The sequence below is a fragment of the Hippocampus bargibanti genome, linkage group LG06 (genome assembly GCF_051943395.1).
Source record: "Hippocampus bargibanti isolate YZ-2025 linkage group LG06, ASM5194339v1, whole genome shotgun sequence".
In the NCBI taxonomy this organism is placed as follows: domain Eukaryota; kingdom Metazoa; phylum Chordata; class Actinopteri; order Syngnathiformes; family Syngnathidae; genus Hippocampus; species Hippocampus bargibanti.
In genome coordinates this window covers 28,361,520-28,386,623 of record NC_142739.1, presented here as the reverse complement: position 1 = coordinate 28,386,623, position 25,104 = coordinate 28,361,520, and the positions used below count along the sequence as shown (strand labels likewise).

General features: G+C 39.4%; 2 protein-coding genes across 4 annotated transcripts in view; one reads left to right on the top strand and one right to left on the bottom strand.

Annotated features, from left to right (window-relative positions):
• Positions 1-23,501, top strand: part of atp1a3b (ATPase Na+/K+ transporting subunit alpha 3b) — a 34,979-nt gene extending 11,478 nt beyond the window's left edge. The window contains exons 2-22 of one of the 2 annotated variants that reach the window (XM_088999778.1): positions 4,803-4,889; positions 5,002-5,061; positions 5,804-6,007; positions 6,673-6,786; positions 6,894-7,028; positions 7,114-7,231; positions 9,297-9,565; positions 9,647-9,845; positions 10,980-11,224; positions 11,314-11,506; positions 12,806-12,981; positions 13,075-13,211; positions 13,352-13,502; positions 14,825-14,993; positions 15,075-15,229; positions 16,502-16,625; positions 16,705-16,850; positions 18,553-18,683; positions 18,774-18,875; positions 19,825-19,916; positions 22,277-23,501. In XM_088999778.1, coding sequence (XP_088855904.1) covers positions 4,803-4,889; positions 5,002-5,061; positions 5,804-6,007; positions 6,673-6,786; positions 6,894-7,028; positions 7,114-7,231; positions 9,297-9,565; positions 9,647-9,845; positions 10,980-11,224; positions 11,314-11,506; positions 12,806-12,981; positions 13,075-13,211; positions 13,352-13,502; positions 14,825-14,993; positions 15,075-15,229; positions 16,502-16,625; positions 16,705-16,850; positions 18,553-18,683; positions 18,774-18,875; positions 19,825-19,916; positions 22,277-22,305 — 3,036 coding nt within the window. In that variant the 3' untranslated portion in view covers positions 22,306-23,501. Of the gene's footprint in view, positions 1-4,763; positions 4,890-5,001; positions 5,062-5,803; positions 6,008-6,672; positions 6,787-6,893; positions 7,029-7,113; positions 7,232-9,296; positions 9,566-9,646; positions 9,846-10,979; positions 11,225-11,313; positions 11,507-12,805; positions 12,982-13,074; positions 13,212-13,351; positions 13,503-14,824; positions 14,994-15,074; positions 15,230-16,501; positions 16,626-16,704; positions 16,851-18,552; positions 18,684-18,773; positions 18,876-19,824; positions 19,917-22,276 lie in introns of both variants that reach the window. The other variant, XM_088999777.1, reaches the window with a different exon arrangement.
• rabac1 (Rab acceptor 1 (prenylated)) overlaps positions 1-25,104 on the bottom strand; it is a 150,726-nt gene that overhangs the window by 118,191 nt on the left and 7,431 nt on the right. The window lies entirely within an intron of this gene.

Sequence of the window (25,104 nt, the reverse complement as noted above, 5' to 3'; positions counted from 1 at the left end):
AATTTTGACCGTTGGGTCGGAACGGAACTCGGTCGTAAGTCGGATGCTAGCTGTATACTTATATAAGTTGCTTAGTTTTTCTGTGTGGCCCGCTACCAATTGACCCGCGGACTAAAACTGGTCTGCGACCCAACAGTTGGGGACCCCTGATGTGTACAGAGTTGATTGTCTTCAAGTGCTGTCGTAAAAGTTGCGCTACGTGTCAAACGCCGATACCCAAATACCTTATTTGGAGTCGGGTCAGTCCTGGTCAGAGGCTTGACACAAAGCCAGTGGACAAAAGATTGTGGTCAATATCTAATGAGAGGCTATTGAAGGGTGGATAACAAAAGCTCCCCATCCCATGATGCCACCTGCTTTGTTTCACTCTCGATCTGGTCCGGCTTCTCACCTCCCACTCGCGTCTCCTGTTCCATGTGTGCCATCCTGTCTGTCACCAGCCTGCCTAGCGTTCCACTCAGCGCCGCCGTGCCACACTTCGGACTCTCGATGCAACCCAAGAAACCTTATTAGGCAACCGCAACAGAACCTCCGAGACCCGTCGGTAGCGGGTCGATCGTGGGAGGTCGGCTGCTTTGAGGGGTCGAATGCGCTTAAGTAAACTATCGTTGCCAGAGTTTTAATTGGTCGGTTGGTCCTTGATTTTCATTGTTTTAAATAATAATAATAATAATAATAATAATAATACATTTCATTTATAAGCGCCTTTCAAAATTCTCAAGGTCACTTTACAGTTACAGGATAAGTTTTTCTGTGGGTGAGAAGCGGCAGCCACATGCGCCAGCGTTCACTCAACCTGGAAAAAAACTGAAATAGACAAAAAGCTAGCTATCTAGCTAGCTAATAGATATCTAATAATTATCAGAATATTAATAATACATTTCATTTATAAGCGCCTTTCAAAACTCTCAAGGTTACTTTACAGTCACAGGATAAGTTAGATAGCTAGCTAGAAAGCTATATAGCTAATAGGTAATAATAATGACGATAATAATAATACACTTAATCCACAAGGACCCTTCAAAACACACAAGGTCACCCCACAGTCACGGGACAAGTTAGCTAGCCAGCCATATAGCCAATATATAGCTAACAAATAAACACGCAAATAAATCACTTCATGTCTGCTTGACAACGCGGATAAAAGACAATAATCAATACCGATTACTTGAAGTAGACGAAAGGAGCTAAGTCTTGACCTCCACTTGATGACGAACAATCGGCAAGTAATCAATAATTCAAATCGATTGTCGTTGTTCGTGTTAGGTTAAATTAGCATGATCGGCAATGAGGTTTAGCAATGATTTATCTATTAGCTAGCTAGCTAGTTGGCTGACTATCTATTAGCTAGCTAGCTAGCTGGCTATCTATTAGCTATCTATTAGCTAGCTGGCTAGTTAGCTGGCTATCTATTCTTCTTTGTGTTTGGAGTCACGATTTGCAAGGTGGTAGAGGTAGTGGAGCCCAAAAATTCAGGCAGATGATGTATTTGACAAATTTTATGATATAAAGTCAGCAGGAACAAAATCTCAAAAAACTAAGTGATTAGAACTATAAGGTCCAAAGTAGCAAACAAAACCATGAGTTAGACACAACAAGAAGAAACAAACGTGACCCAACACTGAATGGTGTTGCCGGGAGTTCCTTTAACTGCTACTGATTAAAACGACCAACGCCTGCGCAGTTGCAGGCGGGGCCCTATAGCGCCACCTGTTGGTCGCAAACCAAAATGTATGCGTGATATTCAACTATCGGCAAGATTGAGATTATACACCAAAAAATAATCAGGCTGATTTCATGGCAAACTACAAAAATGAAAGACCAATTACTCTTCGGAGGCTGAAATCAGGGATTCCGGGCAAATGTAACATAAACAATTCCTTGGAACGATTACTTGAATTATAAAATAATTGTCGATGAATTTGCTCGGTGATTAATTGTCGATTCGGAGATTAATTTCAACATTGTCAAAGCATCACGAGGATGCTGGGACAATAGCGATCATAGTTCCTGTCACCATCACATGTGTGCTTTTCCGTGGCATCTTTGTACTCGCCAAAGTACAGGAAGAAGTCTCGTTTTTTTGAGCACATGCGCGTATATGTCAAACCGCTCCCTTTTTTGCTGTCACACAAAAGGCTTCGTCGGCTTGTTTGAGCGCAAGATGCCGTCAATCTTTTTTATTTCAAATGTCGACCAAACCAGAAAGTCAGGTCCGATATGCATAGACCAGATTCTACTCCTCACACAGTTGAGCAAAGCGCTAATATTTACCTTGCTTCGGCAGGTGTGTGTGTCATGGTTGGAAGCCTTAACAATGGATTGGATTGGATTAGCCTTTATTATTAGTCTTGCAATGGAGAAATTGACATTTCACTGTCATGCAAGAAAGGAAGAAGTAGAAAAACAAAATACAGGAGCTGCTGTAAAGGCAGCCATTCGCACGGCACCATCTTGAAGTCATAACAACAACAAAAAACTAAAAACAAATCATTCAATTTTAAGCACCTCATGCACCCTATTTGTTGTATTAAGCAGTTCTATCTTAAAAGACAACCGACGTCTCCGGACAAGTTGTGTCCATAATTTGTAAAATGGCTTCAAATGACTTCTACTGAGCGTATTTTACCAAGATTCCACCGCATATAGCTATATTTTACGTTTTAAGACTCGCGCTGAATATTCCGGAAGTCTTGTTTTTTTGAGTTGGTGACGAGTCCGTACGTGACGTCACTGAAGGAACGCCCCTGACCGAAAAAAGGACACATTGTAGCAGTCCTTCCATCACATCAATGCTTGTTTGGTCTGAAAACCTCGTGTTGCGTCAGAAGAGGGCGTCCAAGCTCCATATAAGGAATTTATCAGCCTGTGGAAACGCAATACACTGTCATGTCTACAAGAGGTCGCCATTTTCTTCTGCCTCTTTTTGGGAGAGACATTTACCCCCAATGTTGCCTCAAAAATAGCACGGAATAAATTCTTGAATCGATTGCAAACATGTATGCTTTCCTCTTCAGAACTATTCGAATCATATTCATAACTGGATGTGTAACAAGAAAGCATATTCTCCGAATCTGAAGCCATTGAAAACCGCGACATTCCAAGTCGCTGACCCGTTTTGAACTTCCAAAAAAAAAAAACAGACAACCCCCCCCCCTCCATTTTTGTTTCAATATTGAAAAAAAACCAGCAAGTATGGACACGCGCATAAAACTATAGCATCAAAATGGATACAAAATACTATTGTGTGTTTGTGTAAGCTCTGTCTTCCAGGAGTGGTTCATCGAAAAGGATTCTTCAGCCGTCATCTCTTCCTCTTTGAACGTGTCGGACGTTTGCAGCAATTTTTTTGTTCGCTGATGAAGCTTCTCGGATGAGGAGCGAAACATCCGACACCTTCAAAGAAGTAGTTGACGGCTGAAGAAACCTGTTCATCGATACTGTGGTGTGTATTTACGTGCATTCACCTTGAAGGGGCGGGGCTTGGCGGGGAGTCTCCTGACTGACAGCAGCTACTGCGTATTGTTGACTATTTGCTTCATTCAATGGCTGAAAAGCAAAAAAAAAAATACTTTTGACCCAAACCAAACTCGGGCCTTCTGACTTTCATTGCAAGGGAGTGAAAATGCTCAAATGTTGTTTCGATGAAAAGGTTTCTTCAGCCGTCATCTGTACTTCTTTGAAGGTGTCGGACGTTTCTCTTCTTACCCAAGAAACTTCGTCAGCAAACTAAAGTCTTACTGGTAGTTTCGGCCCTATATATATCCCTACTGTCCAGACAAGGCGGTGCCGGACCCTGCTATGATAGGTCCCTGCTCTCAGGTTGGGGGGAGCAGAGGACTATTCCCTGTGGCTCCACTGATTGTTCCTATTGTTCTGACTAACGACTGGCCCGATTGCCCTATTTGATCTGGTATCACCTCATCAGTATTGCTAATCCTATGTTGCCTAAGAAAGCTGTTGTACGAACGATCCAAATTGAACCTCACCCCACCATATCGGTTAAGGGAAGGATTTAGCTGTTTTATGAAAATAGCTTCTTTTACTCCCCTTTCAAACCAGTTATGTTCTTTCGCTAAGATTTTAACCTCATTGTCGTCAAATGAGTGGTTGCTAGCTTTTAGGTGCATATGTACTGCCGATTGAGGCCCACTAGTATTATCCCTGCGATGTTGATAAAGTCTTTTTTTGAGAATTTGTTTAGTCTCCCACGTCTCTCAACTGTTTTTGTTGTCATCGTCGATTGTGTCGCTCACTTTCAAAATGCACTTCCCCGGACCGCTTCTCAAGGGTGTGTTTACGTACTAGGGATGGGCATTCAACCAAATTCAATTTCAAACGGACTCTCATTTCGATGCATTAGTCACGCCGAGTACCATTTTTGCTTCCCCCGATGAGCTCAACTCATAACCCCCTCCGGTCTCGTATTGTCTTACTTCAGACGGCAAACCGGTTGAGGCTCACCAGAACCTCTGCGCTATGCAGCCAATTCGTCCACTTCACTTTTGCTTCCAGACGTCTTCAATCAATCAGCGGTCAATTCACAACAAAGCGCTATTATGCCCATCTCTACTATGCTCTGATGTCGTCAGCTTTCCAAACGTAGCCCTTTGTGAGTAGGAATTAGACCCCCCCCCCCCAACCCGAACACACCCCCCCTCACTACCACCAGTCCCGCCCCGCCCCATGAGACAAAAGGGACACACATTTTGACCACTTTTTTAGCTGGAAGGCATGTATAAAAACTATGTGTATGTCTGTAGTATGGCCGGTCAGACAGTTACCGCGTTGCCACCACACAGGACAAAGATGACCGATCCCCCAAGAAGAAGAAGGGGGGGGCGACGGCAACTAAGGACATGGACGACCTCAAGAAGGAAGTGCCCATTGTGAGTATGAAAAAAAAAAGTGGATTTATACATGTGTGCACATATTTTTTTAGGCATGTTAAATCTCCTTTTTTTACCCTCCTCCCTCTTATTTTCTATTTTTTTTTCTCAGACGGAACACAAGATGTCCGTAGAAGAGGTTTGCAGGAAGTATCAGACGGACATTGTCCAGGTATGGTAAATTATTGTTCTTTCTTTTGTCCACTAGATTGCCTCGCAGTACCTCAGTCCAGCAAAGATTACTGTAGTTATGTTTATAGTTACAGGTAACATCCGACTTACGACCAAGTTTCGTTCCGACCAAATGGTCGTAAGTCAAAATGGTTGTAAGTCGAAATCCATTCAAAATGTTGAATACTACAGAGGCTAAATGACTCGCAAACTCCCCCCTCTGGTGCCATCACATGGTCGATTGCTGTGCGAGAGTGACATGCTGGCTGGCTGGCTGACCAAAATTGTAGTACGCGTTGCCGGGCTGCTAGTGCCAGGCGTAGAATTAACATTTAATAAATAGCATCTCGTGGTCGTAAGTCGAGTTGGTCGTAAGTCAGATGTTACCTGTATATAGTTATGTAGTTATACAGTAAAGTCTCGTTATATCGATATTCAAGGGAGTCCGAAAAAATATCGATATAACCGGGACTATCGATATATCCGACCCTGTTTGCATGTAATTTTCTCCGTGCGTGCATAGAAATAGTATCGATATAACCGGGACTATCGATATATCCGATATCGATATAACGAGAATTTTACTTTGAATTATCCCCCATAACTTTGCGATTCACTTATCACGGGGGGAGCCCGCGTCCCCACTTTGTGGATTTTCACATATCACGGGTGGTTCTGGACCCATTAACCGCGATAAACGGATGATAACTGGATAACGTCTTTTTGTCTGGAAACCCCACTAGGGACTGACCAATGCCAAGGCAGCAGAGGTTCTGCTCAGGGATGGCCCCAACGCACTGACTCCGCCCCCCACCACCCCGGAGTGGGTCAAATTCTGTCGCCAGCTCTTCGGCGGCTTCTCCATCTTGCTGTGGATCGGCGCCATCCTCTGTTTCCTGGCCTACGCCATTCAAGCCGCCACCGAGGACGACCCCGCCGGAGACAACGTGAGTCGCGCGTTCCGTCCATTGTTGTTTGCTGTCCCTCATTCGCTGGTGTCATATTTAAAGGACAACCGACACCATTTTTTTTTGTTTCCTAACAGAAAAACGTTTTATAGCATCTAAAATACCCAAAACACGCAGGCTGATATTTTTTGTCAAATGCAAAACACCACTAAAAATGACTTAGTGTCCCAAAACTGCCACAAAATGAGCTTGGAACTGGACAGATTCAGAAAATCCCTCCTTCACAAACTGACTCGCTCCAGAATCAAAACATTGGATTCAGAGAGTTCAGATTCGGAGAAGATGATTTGTTTTTACTCCTCCAGTTATGAATATGATTCAAATAGTTCTGAAGAGGAAAGCATACATGTTTGCAATCGATTAAAGACGTCCTTCCGTATCTAAAAAAAGTACCCAAAATGCATTGTGTGTCGCTTTCTCGGTCAGTGGCCTTCCTGACGTGACGTCACGTCAGGAATCGTCACCAACTCGAAAACAAGACTTCCTGAATATTCAGCGCGAGTCTCAAAACGTAAAATGTAGCTATGGAATCTTTGTAAAATAAGTTCACTAGAAGTCATTTGAAGTTATTTTACAAATTATGGACACAACTTGTCTGTCCGGAGGCGTCGGTTGTCCTTTAAGGTTTTTCCCATTGTGTGTAGTTGTATCTAGGTATCGTGCTGACGGCCGTCGTCGTCATTACCGGTTGCTTCTCGTATTTCCAAGAGGCCAAGAGCTCCAAAATCATGGAGTCTTTCAAGAACATGGTCCCTCAGGTAACGCCATCCGAAATTCACATTTCAGTCAAGTCATTTCTTCTTCACGTGAGCCTTCACCGTGTGTGTGTGTGTGTTTTTTTTTTTTCCCCGATGATCCTTTTCAGCAAGCCCTGGTGATCCGAGAGGGAGAAAAGGTCCAGATCAACGCGGAAGAAGTGGTGGCGGGCGATCTGATCGAAGTGAAGGGAGGAGACAGAATCCCCGCCGACGTCCGGGTGGTTTCAGCACACGGCTGCAAGGTTGCGAGGAGCGAAATTTCGGAGCTCTGCGTGGTCGTGAAAACAAGACAGCCCAACAAACTAGCAAAGTTCTTGTCTTCTTTAGGTGGATAATTCCTCCCTTACCGGTGAATCGGAACCTCAGAGCAGGTCACCTGACTGTACCCATGACAACCCCTTGGAAACGCGAAATGTGGCTTTCTTTTCTACCAACTGTGTGGAAGGTACTGTATGTTCGTCGTCACGTTGTGGTGGTCTTCTAATATTGTTTTTCTTTATTTTTTTCTTAAGTATAAGACCGGCAGTCACCTCTGTTCGGCCTGTTTAACGATTCGGTTTTGAGAATTATACTGCTAAATTTAGAGCATCTCCACTACCGTGAATGGAGGCTGAACAATACACACAGAAACGTTAAAAACGTTAAAATAAATTACACAAATGGTCTCCCTATACCCTCTTCAAAAAACTACAACAAATTAACTAATTCCCTGCCAGACGATGTGCAAAAATGTCCACTCCAGTGCCAGGGTTTTTGTCATTTTCACTCAAATTGCAGGATCCACATAATATTGAGTTTTAGGACTACATAAACATTCAATTGGGTGTAAGAACCCCTAGACTGTCGTCTTTCATCAGAAAAAAAAAAGAGTTAATTCCTAAGTTATATAGGTCTGGAGTTGTCTCAGCTTGAAATGGGGGCAGCTGCACAAAATACAATATAATACATACATATTGATTTATATAGCGCTTTAACAAGAGCTGAAGCTGGACAAAAAGCGCTAACATGGACAAAAGGCAAATGCCCCCTCGTGGAAGGGAAAAAACATTGCCAGAGGTGTGACCAGTGCTTTATTGGCACCCCTCGCCCCCCCCCCCCCCCCCCAAGAAAAACCCGAACAAATTTGAAAATTGCGCTTTACGTCATATTTTCAATTCCCGAATAAATTCGAGAAAGGCAGTGAATGAATTAAAAAAAACTTTAAAAAAATATTATTCAACAAATTAATCCATTAATGAATTAATAATAATAATAATAATAATACATTTAATTTATAAGCGCCTTTCAAAACTCTCAAGGTCACTTTACAGTCACAGGATAAGATTTTCTGTGGTTGAGCAGCGGCAGCCACACGCGCCAACATTCACTTAACCCGGAAGTAACTCAAATAGATAGAAAGCTAGTTAGCTAGCTAATAGATAAAGTCATAATAATACATTTTATTTCTAAGCACCTTACAAAACTCTCAAGATCACTTCACAGTCACAGGATACAGTCGCTAATAGATATCTACCTAGCCAGCTAGATAGCTAAATGATAGCTAGCTAGATAGCTAGCAAGAGAGCTAGATAGCTAATAGATAGCAAATAAATAGGTAGCTAGCTAGGTATTAGATACAGTAATAATAATAATACATTTCATTTGTAAGCGCATTTCAAAACTCTCAAGGTCACTTTACAGTCACAGGATAAGATTTTCTGTGGGTGAGCAGCGGCAGCCACACGCGCCAGCATTCACTTAACCCGGAAATAACTCAAATAGTGTAATAATCGTAATTAATTAAACTAAAACACGTAGGAGAAAGTCTGAAGACGCTTGCGTGAAGGGGAAATAAGTACAGTAAAGTCTCGTTATATCGATATTCTCGGGAGTCTGAAAAAATATCGATATAACCGGACTATCGATATATCCGATCCTGCGGCATGTAAATTTTCTCCTTGCGTTCATAGAAATACAGTAAAGTCTCGTTATATCGATATTCAAGGGAGTCCGAAAAAATATCGATATAACCGGGACTATCGATATATCCGACCCTGTTCGCATGTAATTTTCTCTGTGCGTGCATAGAAATAGTATCGATATAACCGGGACTATCGATATATCCGATATCGATATAACGAGACTTTACTGTAGTATCGTAATAAACAGTACTATCGATATAACCGATATCGATATAACGAGACTTTACTCTATGTGGAGCCAGACGGCATTGGTTATAACTCCAACAAAGGGATAATTAGCTGTTTAAAAAGTGCATTTCTGCCCCCTCCCCCAACTAAAAAAATAATTGTAATAATACAGTAAAGTCTCGTTATATCGATATTCAAGGGAGTCCGAAAAAATATCGATATATACGACCCTGTTTGCATGTAATTTTCTCCGTGCGTGCATAGAAATAGTATCGATATAACCGGGACTATCGATATAACCGATATCGATATAACGAGACTTTACTGTAATAATAATTGTACAAACCGACTCAATCATACGGCACTCTCTACGAAAACCAGGCACGGCGCGTGGCATCGTCATCTGCACCGGAGACCGCACGGTCATGGGTCGCATCGCCACCCTGACCTCCGGCCTGGAGACGGGCAAGACCCCCATCGCCAAGGAGATCGAGCACTTCATCCACATCATCACCGGCGTGGCCGTCTTCCTGGGCGTCACCTTCTTCGTCCTGGCCCTCATCCTCGGCTACTCCTGGCTGGAGGCCGTCATCTTCCTCATCGGCATCATCGTGGCTAACGTACCCGAAGGCCTGCTGGCTACCGTCACTGTAAGTGGGCTTCACCCTGCCTTGATTTTTCTCCTCCATTGCACATTTAGAGTCCCATTTTTAAACACGCCACATATCCAGGTCTGCCTGACCCTGACCGCCAAACGTATGGCGAAGAAGAACTGCCTGGTGAAGAACTTGGAAGCTGTGGAGACGCTGGGTTCCACCTCCACCATCTGCTCCGACAAGACGGGCACCTTGACCCAGAACAGGATGACCGTGGCCCACATGTGGTTCGACAACCAGATTCATGAGGCCGACACCACCGAGGACCAGTCTGGTGAGTTTGGGAAGCTTGCTGGAGGCGCTCACGGACACAAATTGGCTGATTAACTCATTCAATGCCATTCACGAATTTATTCGGAAATTGAAAACAAAATGACAGAGAGCGCCATTCCCAAACTTTGTTTTTACTTGCGAGGGGATAAAGCCCTGGTCAGACCTCTGGTTAGACCTTTTCCAGCTTGCGCTGTTGTTAAAGTGCTATATAAATCAATATCAGTATTGTCTTTAGTACGGGTGCCCCCATTTCAAGCTCAGATAACTAAAGACACATATAACTTAGGAATTAACTTTTTTTTTCAAATGAAAGAAGAGATTCTAAGGTTTCTTACGCTGCATTGAATGTTGATGTAGTCCTAAAACTGAATATTCTGTGGGTCCTGCAATTTGAGTGAAAATGACAAAAACCCTGGCACTGACATTTGTTTTTTTCACATCGTCTGGCAGTGAATGAGTTAAGGGGGCGCTGGGGAGACCAATTTTGTTGTTTTGTTTTTTTCAGGCTTGGGTGCTGATAAAGCGCTGGCCATGTTTTTTTTTCTTTTTCAAAAGGGGGCAGCATTTCCCTTTTTTCCCCACGTTCGCGCTTCGTTCCAGTTTCAGCTGTTGTTAAAGCACTATATAAACCAATATGTATAGATTGCAATGGAATTTTGGACAGCTGCCCTCATTTCAAGTTCATATAAGTCCAGACCCAAAATTTAGGAATTAACCATTTCCCTTTTTTCACGTTAGCGCTTTGTTCTAGCTTCACCTGTTGTTAAAGCACTCTATAAAACAATGTATTGTATTTTGTTCAGTCGTGCTAATTTCAAGCTCATATTACTCCAGACCCATATAACTTAGGAATTAACTCTTTTTTTTTCTGATGAAAGTAGGAAGTCTAAGGTTTTTAACGCTGCATTGAATGTTTATGTCGTCCTAAAACTCAATATTTTGTGGGTCCTGGAATTCAAGTGACAATGACAAACACCCTGGCACTGGAGTGGATACATTTTTGCACATCTGGCAGTGAATGAGTTAAAGCCAAAATGCTGCTACCTGCCTATTTATTATTATTTTTTTTTTGGGAAGATGCACAGCAATTTAGCAGCTCAGCGCTCACCCCGTTACACCCCTCATCCTCCTCCAGGCGCCTCATTCGACAAGAGCTCGGTGACGTGGCAGTCGCTAGCCCGCATCGCCTCCCTGTGCAACCGCGCTCAGTTCAAAGCGGGACAGGACTCGGTGGCCATCCTCAAGCGCGACGTGGCTGGCGACGCCTCCGAATCGGCACTTCTCAAGTGCATCGAGTTGTCCTGCGGCTCGGTTAGGATGATGCGGGAGAAGAACAAGAAGGTGGCCGAGATCCCTTTCAATTCCACCAACAAATATCAGGTCAGTTGCGTCAGAAGGCGTTGTTGTTTTACACTTATAAGGAAGCCTCTAAACCCGAAACTCACCTTGCGTTCGTTCATCCGCAATAGCTTTCCGTGCACGAGACGGAGGACCCCAACGACAACCGCTACTTGCTGGTGATGAAAGGAGCCCCCGAGAGGATCCTGGATCGCTGCGCGACCATTTTGCTACAGGGCAAAGAGCAACCCATGGACGAGGAGATGAAGGAGTCCTTCCAGAATGCCTACATGGAGCTGGGAGGATTGGGAGAGAGAGTTTTGGGTAAGCCTGGAAGTAACTCACAAATATCCTGTGACTGTAAAGTGTCCTTGAGAGTTTTGAAAGGCGCTTATAAATGAAATGTATTATTACTATAATAGATAGATAGATAGCCAGATAGCTATATAGCTACGAGCTAGATAGCAATAGATTCCAAATAGCTAGCTATATAGCTACTAGCTAGCTAGCGAATAGCTAGCTAGGTAGCTAGTTAGATAAATAGTTAGCTAGATAGATAGCTGGATAATGTCATCACCTTGCATTTGTTTCAATTAATTAAATTAATATTATTGTTTGTTGATATATTAAAATTGTTTTGATGATTTGACTGAAATCATGGTTTTTCTTTTGCAATTTAGAAATATCATGCTCCAATAAATATATTTTGGTTTATTTCGTTTATTTTGGCAATCTAGTTAAATTGGGCCCCGTCAATCTTAGTATTTGGCCAACTGGCCCCCTTTTTTCACCGACAAATATAATAATAATAATAATAATAATACGTCTGTGTAAGCTAATAATAATAATAATACATCTGTGTAAGCTAATAATAATAATACATTTAATTTACAAGTGCCAACAAATATAATAATAATAATAATACATTTAATTTACAAGTGCCTTTCAAAGCACCAAGGACACTTTACAATTAACAATCAATAAACACCAGAACAATAAAACCATAAATACAATTATAAATAATAAAAGAGCTGATTAAACTAAACTGTGAATGCAATTTTAATCATTAGTGAATCGATACAAATCTATATATATATTTTTAAATGTTCAAAAAAAATGCATTTGACTGACATTGGGAAAAATTGAGTCATAAGTCTCAATTTCAGAAAAAAAATATGAAAAAAGTTGTTTTAAAATATTTTTTTTCATGGCAGAGGTTAATATTTTTGTAATATAAATATTTTTGCTAAGAAAAAAAAATGACATTTTACACACACACACAACAAAAAAAACATTCAGCGGTACAAAAAGGAAAATGAAAAGCACAAATACAATATCAGTAATATATAAATAATGAAGAGTGTCATTTTTAAAAATAATATCGACCACAATTCAACAAGATACTCTGTTGTGCCACAAGATGGCAGCAAGGCACAACTCTTCTATTAGTTAGGATGCAAGCCAAAATGAATAAGAGCTTGAGAACCAGAGCAAAATGTTTTAATTTGAGTGCAATGGTAAACATGACCCATTGTGTGATTTTATTTTATTTATTATCCCCCACAAAAATCCCGCACACTTGATCCAGTTTTCATTGACTAATCCACATTCTGCAACCTGCAGGCTTTTGCCACCTCCTGCTGCCAGAGGACCAATACCCGAAAGGCTTTGCCTTTGACACGGATGACGTCAACTTCCAGACGGACAACCTTTGCTTTGTGGGTCTAATGTCCATGATCGACCCTCCCCGTGCCGCCGTGCCGGACGCCGTGGGCAAGTGTCGATCTGCTGGTATCAAGGTAAAAACCACTTTCGGGAAGAAACCCAACGTTTCGGTCACAGAAGTTGCTTGATGGCAGATTCAAATTATTTTCCTTTTTTTTTTTTTTTAGGTTATTATGGTCACTGGAGATCATCCAATAACAGCCAAGGCCATCGCCAAGGGAGTGGGCATCATCTCCGAGGGCAACGAGACGGTTGAGGACATTGCAGCTCGTCTCAACATCCCCGTCAGTCAAGTCAACCCCAGGTAGGTCTCTCGCGAAAGGGAGAAATATTGCCAGAGGTCTGACCAGTGCTTTATCTGCACCCTGAAATTCACACCAATTCAGGAATGGTGCACCACGCTATGTGAAAGACCCCATAACGTTGCTTCTACGTCTTTCTTAGGGATGCCAAGGCTTGCGTCATCCACGGCACTGACTTGAAGGATCTCTCTCAGGATCAAATGGACGACATTTTGAGGAACCACACTGAAATTGTCTTTGCCAGAACCTCCCCTCAGCAGAAACTGATCATTGTGGAGGGATGCCAGAGACAGGTACCGTGTTCTATGTTGCCTTTTATCTAGGTCTCTTAATAAAATTCCATTCACTTATTAAAGTGAGTTGAGGGAGCCTCCATTTTCTTAAATTAACTGCCAGACGATGTGCAAAAGTGTCCACTCCAGTGCCAGGGTTTTTGTCATTTTCACTCAAATTGCAGGACCCACAGAATATTGACTTTTAGGATTAAATAAACATTCAATTCAGCGTAAGAAATCTTACAGTTCCTTCTTTCATCAGAAAAAAATGTTAATTCGTAAGTTATATGGGTCTGTAGTTATCTGAGCTTGAAATGGGGGCACCCGTACAAAAGACAATACATACATATTGATTTATATAGAACCTTTACAATAGCTGAACCTGTAACAAAGCGCTAACATAAAAAAAAAAGAAAATGCTGCCCCCTCGTGGAAGGGAAAAATAATGCCAGAGGTCTGACCAGTGCTTTATCAGCACCCTCAAATTCATACATTCGGGAATGGTGCACCACGTCACGCTTTTCAATTCCCAAATAGATTCGGGAATGGCAGCAAATAGGTTAAATGGTCAGCATTTTTTTTCTTTATGTGTTAAGATAAAAGCTGTTTTGTTCATTTGCTCGAAAGTAATAATAATATTAATAATAATAATAATAATACATTTCATTTATAAGCACCTTTCAAAACTCTCAAGGATACTTTACAGTCACAGGTGCCAGCCTTCACTCAACCCGGAAGTACATTTACATACGTACGGGGACTAGCTACCTGGCTATCTATCTATTTGCTATTTAGCTCGATATCTAGCTAGCTATCTAAATATTTGCTATCTATTTGCTATCTAGCTAGCTACCTGGCTATCTATCTATTTGCTATTTAGCTCGCTATCTGGCTAGCTACCTTGCTATCTATATATGTGCTATCTATTTGCTATCTAGCTAGCTACCTAGCTATCTATCAATTTGCTATCTAGCTTGTTGTCTGGCTCACTCTATTTGCTATCTACTTCATGAATTTAATGACACCCTACGTCCAAAAATGCTTTTGTCATCAAATAAGATAAGAAAAATGTCCAAATGAAACCCAAATGATATGAGTCAATCCAGTAAAAATGTAAAATAAATAGTTCAATTTGTAGATAGTGATGGCCAAAAGTGGCGACAGTGGACATTTACATGAACACATTTCAAAAGGTAAACAAAAAGGGGTTGCGAAGATCAAAACCAACCAGCATAGATAGAGCTTTGAAGTGGAGGACTTTGTGCAGTACCGAAACGAGACGGCAGATGGCGACAGAAGCCTACCGAACTCTCCCTTCACCCCCCATCTCTCCCTCGTAGGGAGCCATCGTGGCTGTGACCGGCGACGGCGTGAACGACTCTCCCGCCCTGAAGAAGGCCGACATCGGCGTCGCCATGGGAATCTCTGGCTCCGACGTGTCCAAACAAGCGGCGGACATGATCTTGCTGGATGACAACTTTGCCTCCATAGTCACCGGGGTGGAAGAAGGTGAGAGCGCACGACTCCGTTGCCCTTCAGCGTCGATCATTTCATCATATCCTGAATTTTGGATCCCGTTACTGTTTGAAGGCCGTCTGATCTTTGATAACCTGAAGAAATCCATCGCCTACACGCTGACTAGCAACATTCCAGAGATCACACCCTTCCTCCTGTTTATCATCGTCAACATTCCTCTGCCACTGGGTACCATCACCATCCTCTGCATTGATCTGGGTACCGACATGGTGAGCTCGTCACCGCGAGTCGACTTCAATGCGGAACTTTCAAAACCGAATTTCGCATTCACATCAATTAGGAGTGGGGATCATTTTGCTCTTTTTTTCACAAATTGATATCATCAGTCAGTTGCTGCGCGTTTATATTTGCTTTTTTTTTGTTTAATTGTCTTGCCTTGCTAACTCATTCACTGCCAGGCAATGTGCAAAAATGCGTCCACTCCAGTGCCAGGGTTTTTGTCATTTTCACTCAAATTGCAGGACTTGCGGAATATTGAGTTTTTAGGACTACATAAACATTCAATTCAGCGTAAGAAACCTTAGATTCTCTTTTTTTTTTTTTTTCTTCATAAAAAAGGTTAATTCCGAAGTTATATGGATCTGGTGTTATCTGATCTTGAAATGGGGGCTGCAATACAAAATACAATACATATTGATTTATATAGCGCTTTAAAGGACAACCGACGTCTCCGGACAAGTTGGGTCCATAATTTGTAAAATGGCTTCAAAAGACTTCTATTGAGCGTATTTTACAAAGATTCCACCGCATATCGCTATATTTTACGTTTTAAGACTCGCGCTGAATATTCAGGAAGTCTTGTTTTTGAGTTGGTGACGAGTCCATACGTGACGTCACTGAAGGAACGCCCCTGACCGAAAAAAAAGACATTGTAGCAGTCATTCCATCACGCCAATGTATTTTGCTGGACTTGTTTGGTCTGAAAACCTTGTGTTACACCCAAAAGCCAACAGAAGAGGGCGTCCAAGCTCCATATACGGAATTTATCAGCCTGTGGAAACGCAATACACTGTCATGTTTACAAGAGGTCGCCATTTTCGGCCTCTTTTGTGGGACGCTACATTGCAGTCCAGATGCCTCAAAATGACACGGAATAAATTCTTTAATCGATTGCAAACATGTATGCTTTCTTCTTCAGAACTATTTGAATCATATTCATAACTGGATGTGTAACAAGAAAGCATATTCTCCGAATCTGAAGCCATTGTTTTGATTCTGCAGCAATGCAAGACGTCTTGGTGTGACGTCACAAACTGGGGGCGGGACTTTCTGAAAATGCCCAATTCGCAGCTCAACTTTTTACAGATTTTGGACACTAAGTCATTTTTATTGGTGTTTTGCATTTGAATAAAAATATCATACTGCGTGTTTTGGGTATTTTGGATGCTATAAAACATTTTTCTGATGTCAGTTAAGACCCAAAAAAGTGACGTTGGTTGTCCTTTAAACTTAGCCATGCTAACATACAAACTTTCACTCAGGTCCCAGCCATCTCGCTGGCCTATGAAGCGGCGGAGAGCGACATCATGAAACGTCAGCCCAGGAATCCCTTCAGGGACAAGCTGGTGAACGAGCGCCTCATCAGCATCGCCTATGGACAGATCGGTGAGTCCACCCCACTTTCGTATGCATTTTGACATTTCCTCGTGCTTCTTGTTGATTTTTTCTTCTTTCTCTTTACTAGGTATGATCCAGGCCCTGGGTGGCTTTTTCGCCTACTTTGTCATCTTGGCCGAAAATGGCTTCCTGCCCAGTCGGTTGGTGGGCATCCGCCTGGATTGGGATGACCGCGCCTGTAATGACTTGGAGGACAGCTACGGACAGCAATGGGTACGATGTGACCTCATACGAATTTTGCCTATTTAAATTACTGTAACCGAAACAGTCGTGAAGCAAACCAATTATTCGGGTACAGTGAGACCTCAACTTACAAACACCTCAACTTACAAACTTTTTGTCTTACAAACGTCAAATTTATGAAAATTAAACCTTATAATAAGCACTATTTTCATAATACACACCCACCACGGCTGGTGGAGTGATCTTCGGCGGAAGCACACGACCGAACAGCACCAACAGTCCTTATGGAAGGTGACTCTCCTTCCATAAGCCATCAACGACCATCAACAAGGTCAATAAAATTTTATTTTACAGCACAGTTTATTTCTTTAATTACAGTCGTCATGTAATGCGCCTCTCTTTCCAAACAACAATTCCCTTTGACCTCCAACGCCATTCCATCAAGCCATAAATGACCATCACAAATGTAAATAAAGTGACTTTATGATACAATGCAGTGTATTTCTTTCATTACAATACAATAGCACATTTATTATACATAAAATAAGGTATGTTGTGTGTAGTTTTAAGGCTTATTTAGTTGAAAAGTATATTTTATGGAAACCCGGGAACGGATTATTCCCATTTTAATGGTTTCCTATGGGATTTTTTTTTTTAGATACACACTTTTCGCCTTACACACTCTGTCTGGGAACCAATTAAGTTCGTAAGTTGAGGTCTCACTGTATTTACCTAGCACCCAAACCCCCTACTCTACTGTACCTTCAAGTCCCATCTCAAAACCCACCTATTTAAAATTGCATTTTCTGTGTAGCTCTCTCTCTTGTTTCTATTTATACTTGTTTTATTTATTGTATTCTATTTGTGATTGTATTTTATTTATTATAGTACCTATGCTTGTCTGTGACTGTAAAGTGTCCTTGAGAGCTTTGAAAGGCGCTTAAAATGTAATGTATTATTATTATTATTGTAGCACCGTATAATGTGGTGTACCTTATATTTGTAAAACCTTTATATTTTTATATATTATTCTTGCAAAACATTTTTCATTCATGAAAGATGCACCATATACTCCAGTGCGCCTTATATAAGAAACAAGTTTGAAAATACACCATTCGTAAGGGGTGAGCCTTATACTCTGATGCACTTTATACACCGGAAAATAATAAATGCAGACTAATAAATAATAATAATAATAATGAGACTAATAAAGGCGAATCCAATCCAAAATACACAATTCGGTGCACCTTATACACAGGAAAATAAGATAACCCTTGTCCCTGAAAAGGTTAAACTGAAGATGAAAGACAGATGGATATTTGAATGTATTTTTATATTTCTATATTTGGAAAACATTTTTCATACATGGAAGAGGCCCCTTATACTAATCCTTACACACGAAAAAATTTTAAAATACACCATTTGGTGTGCATTATACAATAAATTGTATGAAAAATTCACAAATATTAAGTGAGAGAAATGATATAAAATGGGGAAAATATAAAACCTGGTTTAAAAAAATAATAAGATATGAAAGATTTAAAAAAAATCTAAACACATTTTTAATAGAAAATACTGAAATGGTCGCCCAAAATATTGAGTGTAAATTAAAAAAAAAAATAAATTGAGCATAAAAAAAATACATAAATTGGGAAAAAAATATGTTCTAAACTAATCCAAATAAATCAATGAAGAATTATATTATTTTTTATATTATATTTTATTCCTTCAGACGTACGAGCAGAGGAAGATCGTGGAGTTCACGTGCCACACGGCTTTCTTCGTCAGCATCGTGGTGGTGCAGTGGGCCGACGTCATCGTCTGCAAGACCCGACGCAACTCCGTTTTCCAGCAGGGCATGAAGTCAGTGCAAGATCCCTTTCCCTGAAAATTGTTAACTAACTGGAACACTCTTTAAAAATCATTTTGACTATTTTTTTTTACTCCAAACAGGAACAAGATCTTGATCTTCGGCCTGTTTGAGGAGACGGCCCTGGCTGCCTTCCTGTCCTACTGCCCCGGAATGGACGTGGCCCTCAGGATGTACCCCCTCAAGTAAGCGTAGCCTCCTTTCCACCCCCCCATTAGATTGGATTGGATGTACAGTGAGACCTCAACTTACGAACTTAATTGGTTCCCAGACAGAGTGTGTAAGGCGAAAAGTGTGTGTCTTAAAAAAAAAATCCCATAGGAAACCATTAAAATGGGAATAATCCGTTCCCGGGTTTCCATAAAATATACTTTTCAACTAAATAAGCCTTAAAACTACACACAACATACCTTATTCTATGTATAATAAATGTGCTATTGTATTGTAATGAAAGAAATACACTGCATTGTATCATAAAGTCACTTTATTTACATTTGTGATGGTCATTGATGGCTTGATGGAATGGCGTTGGAGGTCAAAGGGAATTGCTGTTTGGAAAGAGAGGCACATTACATGGGGACTGTAATTAAAGAAATAAACTGTGCTGTAAAATAAAGTTGTATTTACCTTTTTGATGGTTGTTGATGGCTTATGGAAGGAGAGTCACCTTCCATAAGGACTTTTGGTAACTTAACCTCTGGTGCTGTTCGGTCGTGTGCTTCCGCCGAAGATCACTCCGCCAGCCGTGGTGGGTGTGTATTATGAAAATAATGCTTATTATAAGGTTTAATTTTCAGAAATTTGACGTTTGTAAGACAAAAAGTTTGTAAGTTGAGGTCTCACTGTACCTTTATTCGTCTCGCAGTGGAGAAATTTACATTTCACAGCAGCAAAGTTATAAAAGGAAGAGGAAAGGACAGAAGTAGAAAAACAAAATACAGGAGCTGCTTGGACAGTCAGCCAGTATCGAGGCGCCATCTTGAAGCAAAAAAAAAGATGATGATGACGGCGCCAACATTATGGCCAAAATGCTCCTCGCCATGAGTCAATATTGTATTCACAAATATTCATCATAACAACTTATTGCTGCTCCTCAAAACCTCCATATTTTATTTTGTGCGTGTGTGCTTGCAGGCCTTCCTGGTGGTTCTGCGCCTTCCCTTACAGTTTCCTCATCTTTGTTTATGATGAAATTCGAAAGCTCCTCATCCGCCGGAACCCTGGAGGTCAGTTGCACTTTGCACTTAATAATAATAATAATAATAAATTTTATTTCAAGCGCCTTTCAAAGCTCTCAAGGTCACTTTACAGTCACAGACAAGTATAGATACAATAATAAATTAATATTTTTTTTCATGTTTATGTTTATTTATTTAAATTCCGTTTATTTTGTTTTTCCGTTTTAGTTTTTTTTTCTCGACTAGTAATTTTTTTTAAATAATATTTTTCATTTCTTTTTGGATTTTTTTTGTAGCTTGGATTAGCCTTTATTAGGCTTTGTTACTTTTTAAATATCATTTCAGTTATCCGCCTTATTTTATCATATTATTTATTATTTATTTATTTGTTTTATTATTTTATCCTGATTTAATTTTATTTATTATTTTATCATTTTATCATAATTGCATTTTTAAAAATCTTTGTGTTGTTTTTCTTTTACGTGAATAAATTCGGGAATGGCAGTGAATGAGTTAATTTATTTCTTAAATTAATGTATTTTATTAGTGCTTCTTTTTTTATTTAATTTTCAGCTACATAAATTCAATGTTATTTGGATTAATTTTCCACCCTTTTATTATTATTTTTGACTTAATTTTAAAAACCTATTCATTAGTTTGTTGTTTATTTTTGTTGGTTTGTTTAGCTTCTTTTTCCCTCCATATATTCGCTATAAAATGTAAACTTTTTTTCTATTATGATTGACTGCGTTTTTATGTCTTTGTTAGTATATTATTTTCACTCTATTTATACGATGTATTTATTTTCAAGGTGGTTATAGTATCTATATATTTGTTTACTTCCGTGTTGAGTTAAGGCTGTCGCGAGTGGCTGCCGCTGCTCACCCGCATAAAAAATATCCTGTGACTGTAAAGTGTCCTTGAGTTTTGAAAGGCGCTTGGAAATTAAATGTATTATTATTATTATTATTATATTTATTATATATTATATATTCTGATTCTTTTTTTTATTTTTCCATATTATTTATTTTTTTCTTTTATAAATTATCAAGTTAAATAATCACCTTATTTTTATTGTTGATTAATTTAAACCGTTTATCATGAACGTATTTTTATTGCGTCTGTTTTGCCTTTTTTCCTTCTCTTGCAACTGAATCATAATAATCCAGTTAGAAATTAAATTTATTATTATTGTTATTATTATTATTTTATGAAGATGATGATTATTGATTATGATGATGATGATGATTATTATATTTATTATTATATTTATTATATATTTATTTATTATATATTCTGATTCTTTTTTATTTTTCCATATTATTTTTTTAATAAATTAATTATCAAGTTAAATAATCACCTTATTTTTATTGATTAATTAATTTAAACCGTTTATCATGAGCATATTTTTATTGTATCTGTTTTACTTTTTTCCTTCTCTTGCAACTGAATAATAATAATACATTTAGAAATTAAATGTATTATTATTATTATTATTGTTATTATTATTTTATGATGATTATTATGATTGCTGATTATTATTATATTTATTATATATTTATTTATGATATTCTGATTCTTTTTTATTTTTCCATATTATTTTTTTAATATAAATTAATTCTCAAGTTAAATAATCACCTTATTTTTATTGCTTAATTAATTTAAACCGTTTATCATGAGCATATTTTTATTGTATCTGTTTTACTTTTTTCCTTCTCTTGCAACTGAATAATAATACATTCAGAAATTACATTTATTATTATTATTATTATTATTATTATTATTATTATTATTTTATGATGATTATTATATTTATTATATATTATATATTCTGATTCTTTTTTATGTTTCCTTATTTTTTTAATATAAATTAATTATCAAGTTAAATAATCACCTTATTTTTATTGTTGGTTAATTTAAACCGTTTATCATGAGCATATTTTTATTGTATCTGTTTTACTTTTTTCCTTCTCTTGCAACTGAATAATAATAATAATACATTTAGAAATTAAATGTATTATTATTATTATTATTGTTATTATTATTATTTTATGATGATGATTATTATTATTATATTTATTATATATTTATTTATGATATTCTGATTCTTTTTTATTTTTCCATATTATTTTTTTTATATAAATTAATTATCAAGTTAAATAATCACCTTATTTTTATTGTTGATTAATTTAAACCGTTTATCATGAGCATATTTTTATTGTATCTGTTTTACTTTTTTCCTTCTCTTGCAACTGAATTATAATAATACATTTAGAAATTAAATTTATTATTTTATGAAGATTATGATGATTAGGATTATTATAATGATGATGATGATTATTATTATTATGAATTAACGGCAACATTGTGTGTGCTCTCCATGTTTTTTTTTTCTTCCTCTCGCGCAGGTTGGGTGGAGAAGGAGACATATTATTGATCGTTGGAGCATCTTGTTCCCCATCTCCCCCCCCCCAAAAAAACATTCCCCTCCCCCTGCCCTTTTCCTCCCTCTTTCCTCTCTCCCTCTTACTTCACCTTCCCCATATCACCACCCCAAGACAAAAAAAAACCCCACACACACCAAAAAAAAAAAAACGCTTTGAAGCAATTTTCATCCCAACTGCCCCAAAGATTCAAAACGGCAAAAGCACCTTTACAACGTTCGACATACACTCCACCCTCCCCTCCCCCATCCATCCATCCATCCATCACCTCCCCCCCCCCATATGATAGTCTTTGCATGTGTTCTTTCACTGCTGTGTACATAAACCAATCTAATAATAATGATTATTATCATAATATCTACCAAACGGCAGCTGCATATTGTCTTACGTAGATTCCAAGGAGCCGATTTGTCTGAAAAAGGGCCACCCTGCTCTCCCGTGTCCCCCCCAATCCCTCCCCCCCTCCCCCCTCCATACACACTCAAATAGCCATCACACTGACTGACTCCCACCTGCGCCACAGTGTTGTTTGTTTTTATTTTTTAATATGTCAGATATGGGGGGGGACTGTTTCACTTTTTTTATTATTATTAAGGAGGGGTTGAGTGCATACCTCGACACCCGACCTCCCCCGCACACCCGGACTCCCCCCCCCCCCCCTCTCCTACCTCCCCCTGTTTGTCCCTCGTTTGTGTACACTGTGTGACAGCATTGTTCTTATTCTTACTATGAAACCGCCACACCACCCACCCTTCACATCACCAATTTTTGTGTGCTCTAGGAATTCTATATACAATTCTATACCGAATTTAAAATGACACCCATACAATAAAAGATGAAAAAAAGATGTTTGGGAACAAGGGGGGGTGGGGTCGTAAGAAGAAAACAACCCATTTTATGAATCTAATTCTTCTTTTTTTTTTGGCCCATTCTGTTTCAAAATGGGCGCCACTGGTGTAGGTGTGCGCTACGGTTGAGATGATGAGGATGATCATGTGCGAGGATAAAGATGACGGTCCAGGCGCGTGTGTGTGTTTGTGTATCTCGGGCTGGATGCCTTCAAAAGTTGTCGTTCGTAGATCAGTTGAAAAGAATCCAAACAAACAAAAGGCGACTTGGTAAGAACAAACGTGTGTCAAAGGAAATGAAAGCAACACCAATAAAACATCTCTAGAAACATTTAATACAACCTCCTGCTGACTGTGGCTCTTTCTTAAAATATATATATATATATCTACATAGAGTGATACCTCAGTTTACGAACCCCTTGGCCTAAGAACTTTTCGGTTTACGAAATGTATGTAATTTTTACCTTGGCATACGAACTATTTTTCGGGATACACACGGAGCTGCCACAATTCGCGAACGAGCATGTTTTCTCAATAGAAAATGGCAGCCGACATTTTTTGGTCCTTTATTCCCCGCCCCCAGTCATCGGTTAAAGCCACGTGATTGGTTAAGAACGCAGCATTGAGGGGAAGTGGTTTAAACATTAAAGAGACAGGCAGACGACAGAGAGAAAGTGACAAAAGGGATAGAAAACAGTGAAATTTGGACTCGTTTCAACTTTGATAGTTCAAAAGCAGCGTGTAGACTGCAAGGTTAAATTTCCCATCAATCAGGCTCTACAAATAACCCGCACAAGCCATCTGTACACTTGATGCAAAAAGCGATCAACCCAGCTAAACAGAATACAATTGATGAGGAACTAGATAAAATTATCGCCGAGAAAGCACCCACAAGGGATCATTCCTCAAGATGGTGGAAGAAGAAGGCTACGTTCCTCATCAAGTGTTTAATGCTGATGAAACCGGCCACTCCATTCCATCAAGCCATCGACGACCATCAGAAAGGTAAATAAAACAACTTTATTATACAATACAGTTTATTTCTTTAATTATAATACCCTAGCACATTTATTGTACATAAAATCAGGTATATTTTGTGTAGTTTTTAAGGCTTACAAAATTAGAAAGTAGAAAATTATGGCTTTTATGGGGACCTGGGAACGGATTATTCTCATTTTAATGGTTTCCTATGGGAAATAAATGTTTGGGATACACACTTTTCGCCTGACACACTCTCTCTGGGAACCAATTAAGTTGGTAAGCCAAGGTATCACTGTACATGTTTTTGTGCTCTATATAAGTACGCCAATGTTTGCCATCTGCTATAATGTTACGGATCTGCCGACTAGAATCCACCTGTGAGGCATCTACACCAAGGCCACCTGATCTAAGAGACGCCCAGGATGCTCAAACCAACCCCCAAGAGGATGGAGGTAAGAACCGTAACAATTGCCATCAAACAAAATCCGAATGACACGTACATAAATGCAAACAACACGGTGGTCCACTGGTTCGCAAGTTTGCCTCGGGGTACAAAGATCTGGCGTTCAAACCTCGGGTTTCCTGTGTGGAATTTGGATGCTCTCCGCCATTCCTGTCTGGGTTTTCTCTGGGTAAGTATGCGTTTTTGAGTTTTATGTTTTCTCTCTCTCGCTCTTTATTATAACACTGTAATTGGATTGGATTTACCTTTATTAGTCTCGCAGTGACGAAATTTACATTTCACAGCAGCAATAATACTATACTAATAATAATAATAATAATACATTTCATTTATAAGCGCCTTTCAAAACTCTCAAGGTCACTTTACAGTCATAGAATATGTTTTTCTGTGGGTGAGCAGCAGCAGCCACACCTGCCAGCATTCGCTCAACCCGGAAGTAACTCAAAGAGATAGAAAGCTAGCTAGCGAGCGAATCGATGGCCAATAGCTAGCGAACTGAT